The sequence below is a fragment of the Orycteropus afer genome, unplaced genomic scaffold (assembly GCF_000298275.1).
Source record: "Orycteropus afer afer isolate SDZICR_OR568_19922 unplaced genomic scaffold, OryAfe1.0 scaffold00551, whole genome shotgun sequence".
NCBI classification, from domain to species: Eukaryota; Metazoa; Chordata; class Mammalia; order Tubulidentata; family Orycteropodidae; genus Orycteropus; species Orycteropus afer.
This window is the reverse complement of record NW_006922138.1, coordinates 1,269,996-1,275,037: the sequence shown is the minus strand read 5'-3', so window position 1 is coordinate 1,275,037 and position 5,042 is coordinate 1,269,996. Positions and strand designations below refer to the sequence as shown.

At 54.0% G+C, this 5,042-nt stretch overlaps 1 protein-coding gene across 1 annotated transcript in view; it reads right to left on the bottom strand.

The window, feature by feature from the left end:
* The window catches only part of LOC103210021 (adenylate cyclase type 2-like), a gene marked incomplete at its 3' end in the record, with an annotated part of 485,381 nt that extends 481,031 nt beyond the window's left edge, over window positions 1–4,350 (bottom strand). The window contains exons 1-2 of the mRNA XM_007955948.1: window positions 4,321–4,350; window positions 3,297–3,494 (exon numbers count right to left, since the gene is read on the bottom strand). Of these exons, the coding sequence (XP_007954139.1) occupies window positions 3,297–3,494; window positions 4,321–4,350 (228 nt within the window). The remainder of the gene's footprint in view (window positions 1–3,296; window positions 3,495–4,320) is intronic.
* Window positions 4,351–5,042: the final 692 nt, after the last annotated feature.

Here is a 5,042-nt window from a genome sequence, read left to right as displayed (position 1 = left end):
TATATATGTTGTTGTTGTTATGTGCCCTCGAGTCGGACCCGACTCATAGTGACCCCTCCTTGGGTTTCCGAGGCAGTATCACTACAGAAGTAGATTGACCCATCTTACTTCCGAGGAGTGGTTGTTGGGTTTGAACCGCCAGCCTTCTGGTTAGCAGTCAAGTGTCTTAGCCACTATGCTACCAGAACTCCTATATAGATAGATAGGTAGATGCATATAATAGCTTCTTGCATTATTCCCTACATTTTAAATACTTTTCAAAGCAAAACCTCAGTGATGCGATATAATTTTGATTCAGATTCTGACTGGATTTTCCATTGAACATGACAAGCTGGTTGTGTAATTCAGTTGGAAAAGTGAGTAAGACGATTCTGAACAAAAGGAAAGAAAAGCCAGGAGCTCAGGGTCTTGTTCATCCAGGGAGGAGGCTTCTCGAACTTGTTACACTTATATGCTCGTTATGGACTAACTGTCCCCAGAACCATGCGCTGGAGTCCTGACCTCTGTGCCGTGGGTGTGAGCCCATTTGGGAACAGCGTTTTCTCTATTTTGTGAGTGAGGTCATGTGGCTGAAGAGTGGACCCTCAACCCGATGACTTGTGAGTTATGGAGAAAGCAAAGCAGACACAGAAGCCGCGATGGGGAATAACAGACACCACGTGAGGGCCACCAAGCAATGCCGCTGCTCCCGTGAGAAGATAACTGTTCTCTGAAGCCAGCCCCTTGAGATATTTGTGTTACAGCAACACTAGGAGACTAAAACTCAGTGTTAGAGAAGTGCTACAGTTCCAGTGAAGGGCACACAAGGATGTCAAGGTCAGGGGACAGCAAGCCCGTGGTCCCTCTTCCCACGTGATGCACTGGGGGTGCCGCCTGGAGGGCAGAGGAGATGTGGACCACCGTGGCTGTGGCAGGGGCATGCTTTGTGAAGAAGAGACGGGGAGGTGAGGCAGGAACGGTCTGGCCAGGCCGTGGAAGACTGCGGGTGTGCATTAGAGAAACATGAAAACAGGGACCAAGTGAGCTTCCCTAACCACTAGGGCCTCATCAGTGGTGCTGAAGACACATATCTGTCTGCCAATTTGTCTGCTGTCTCAGACAACATCATCCAGAGCTCACGCAGGCCGGCCTCTGACCAGGTCGAGGGCACGACACCTGGCCGCCAGAACACACCTCCTTCCCGATACAGACACCAACAGTGTTCTGCCCCGTTCCCCACTGGACTCAGAACCTTGTCCACTGTCATCTTGGGGCTTTCTCCTCCTTTAACCTTGAGAACAGCGCCCCCTCGCTAGTCCTCTGCTCCCCTGAGGGCTTCTCCTCCTCCATGCCTGGTGCCTGGTCCTCTGCACCTCGGGCTCTCAATGTCCCGTCAACTCTGTGGTGGCCCCTGCTGCTCATTCACCTTCTCCCTGGACGGTGGCAGAGCCTCATGGCCCTTCTGACCGCTCCGTGGCTCTGTCAGGGGCCAGCGAGGCGCGGCCTGGTCCTGCACCATCTTCAGGACCTTTGACCTGCTGAGTCTGCGGTGGAAGCCATGTGTCAGTCCACCTCACTGAAGGCTGCCCGCACTCTCGGTGCCTCTCTACTTACCAAACGTAACGTCCTAGTCTAGCGATTGGTCTTTCTGATGATGTGTCCGAAGCAAGAAGCTGAAGGCTCGCCATCCTCACCTCTAAGGGGCGCTCTGGCTGGATCTCTTCTAAAGCAGACTTGTTCCTCCCGGGAGCGCACAAGATCATCAGTGTTCTTTCTCAGCACAAGTCCAAGGCAGGAATTCTGCCTTCCGTCTTCACTGTCCAGGTGTCACATGCACAGGAGGTGACTGAGAAGACCATGGCCTGGGTCCATACTCCTCCGTCCATATCTCCTGCCCAGACCTGTCTCCTAGACAGCAGAAAGGGACACCCAGCCAGCCAGGGGAAGACCCTGGGGAAGCCACCCCGATGGGATGGGAGCAGCACTAGGGAAAAGCCCCACTAGACTAACTCTCCTGAAGGTATGACATCACTCAGAGCCAGTCATTTCCAAAGCCTTTCAGGTTCAGAAGTAAAGAACGAGGGGCCTGCGACATGTCCGTGGGTCAGAGATACCGCAGCGATGCAGCCACGATGATGCAAAACTCGAATCCCAGATCCCGGATCTGTCTGCTGGAGGCAGACTCCAGTCCCGGAGCTAGAATTCAAGGGACGGACCCGGCTGAGAGGGTGAGAGGCACCCAGACCAGAGGGGTCTGGAATGACAGGGACCTTGGCTGTGGCACTTAGGGCACAAGGGAAGAACTGTGGGCCCCACAAGTTCCGCCACCTAAAACAAGCAACAGGAGGAGACCCAGACAGGGCCCAGCACCAGCAAGTGGGCGCACTGATGTGCATTCCACGCTCAGCCCTCAAGGGGGCACAGCCAAGACAGTGTCACAGGAATGGGCAGAAGACAGTCCCTGTGAGTCGGCCTCAGGCTGCTGACTTCTTCATGGCGCCCTGAGGTACCTTAGCCCAAGACAGTCTGCTGGCACCAAATTCAAATCTGTACCCACGTTTGTTTTCCAAACAGCCCAAAGCAGGAGACTTTTAGGCACCCGGAGCCTGCCTGCTTTGCAAACCCTGTGCAACTGCACCCAACACCTGCTGGTCAGGTTGTGGCGTTGCTGCGTGCCATCACGGCGATTCTGACTCATAGCGACCCTATAGGACAGAGCCAAGCTGCCTCTCAGGGTCCCCTGGGCTGGAACTCTGCGTGGGAACAGCTCACCTGGTCTTTTCGCCCACGGAGCCACTGGTGGGTTTCAACCACCGACTTTGCAGTTAGCAGCCGTGCACTTAACCACTGCACCCCCAGGTCTCCTTAACGAAGACAAACGTGTGGCTCCAGGGCCCCGGGCCACGCTGCCCTGGGTGCCCTCTGACAGAGACGCCGCACCTTCCTGCAGGACATCACAGGGCGGAGACCACCCACCACTCCTCTCCCCTCTCCTGGTGTGCACCTTTGCCTTCATCTCCGTCCGGCGTCTCCGAGCCACCTGTCTCTGGAAGGACCCCTGCTGTGGGACCAAGCCATGCAAGCAGTGGCCAGTGCCCCAGCCCAGGAAACGGGGCGCTGTGCTAGGCTCCCTCGTTGTCCTCCTTCTCTCTGACCAGCCCCAAACTCCCTCAAACCACCACAGGCAGCCAAGTCAAAGGACTTTCTTCTCAGCTAGAGGTCTCCGGCCTGCAGTTCAGAACTGAGTTTATCAAACAGAGTCTGACCCAAAGCAAGGTGCCCGACAAAGAAAACACATAAATATCCTGACGCCTTACCTGGTCCCAAGGGGAGATGGTGCCCCCAAAGCACATGAACAGGTAGCCCATGGCGACGAGGCATGCCCAGATCACCAGGGAGAAGAGACGGAGCAGCTTCTTGAACACGGCCTCGATGCAGACGAGGACGAAGATCGCAAAGAAGATGGCCAGGGCAGTGGGGACCGTTATGAGGAACGCCACGTGGTCCTCGACCTCCTAAGGACAGGAAAACATGCCAAGAGGTTACAGCCCAAGACACCGAGACCAGCCATTACTGTGATCAGAATTTTACCAACACGCCCCACCAGCTGCTCCGCAGATGGGAGACTGGGAGATCTACAGCCTCAGAAACCCAGCGGGGGTCGCCATGAGTCAGAAACGACTCGACGGCAGCGGGTTTGGCTTGGAGTTTGGAATCAGTATCAGAAGACGGTGGCTTTTCAAGAATTACTTCCAAAGTAGAATACTGTGAAGTTGTAAAAGCTTAACTCTCAGTTCCAAAATCATCTTCCTGTACAAACAACCCAACACTGGATGCTTCAATTAATGGATGTAACCTCCATTTTAACTCTTCCCTCATCAGTGGAAAAATGGATTGTATTCAGAAGTGGGAGCAAGAAGAGTGAACAGGGGGATACACCACCCAGAGAAAATAAGGAAGCCCACCTTACCACCTGGGTCAGAGGGTCGGAAATGTTCCATCCTCAGAAGATTAAAGGGATTTCACATCTTCCAAAGGGATCTGAACGGCCCTATTTAAATAAATGCATACCCTCTCAGCCTGTAAAGTGATGGACTTGCATTCTACTCCCTGGCAATTAATGTTCTAACAGGGCCACAGACTAATGGAAAAGGGCCACAGCTAAATACAGACACTGAGAAGATGGGAAACGCTTCGCAGAACAGCCCGCACTATCTCGTCCACTCCCCTCCCTGGGCCTCCAGAAGCAAAAACAAAACGGGCATTTTGATTATTAGCCTCTGAGGAATCATGCCTCTTTCAAAACCTCATTGTGCACATGAACACTGCCTTCCTAGTTACCTCCTTCTGGGTGCATGTACGCACACACATGCGCGCAAACATACGCACACACAGTATCTCAATCCTACACAGTCTGATACAATGCAGTGGGGATGTTTCCTGGACTTAGACAAGTGTGCATGAGGGGCTGGCTTCCGCAAAACACTGCCCTGGGGCCTTGGTACCAAAAGCGTTCACTGTGGGAAGAGACCCGTGTCAGGCCCGTGACACTCACCCAGCATCTGAAACACCCAAAGACTTTAGGTCAAAAACCCCAAACAACTTCCACTGATGTCTTATGATATTGAAATAGTTGGAAAATCTTGGACTCGTGGAATACTGTCAACCTTTCCTGTGCGGACATGGTCCAGCTGGTCCCATTACCCCGGAGACAGCACCCCCAGATCCCAGGCAACCAGCTGCAGGGACGGAGGCAGGAGAGCACAGCGCCCACTAGTCCAGTCAACGCATCAGCGGACCGTGGGCTCAAGCCCCTCCCCCAACCGATCCCATTTCCTTTCTCCCCCACAGTCACCTACGTGCTCAGTGATGTCTGGGGACGAGCCAAGAGCAACGCCAACGACGGCAAAGAAGTCCCTGAGTGACGCAGCAGTCAGAGCGCTCAGCCACCCACCAGAGGCTACAAGTTCGAGTCCACCCCAAGGTGCCACGGAGAAAGCTTAGCAATTCACTTCGAAAATACCAGCCGCTGAAACCCTCGGAGGGAGTTGTACCCTGACACA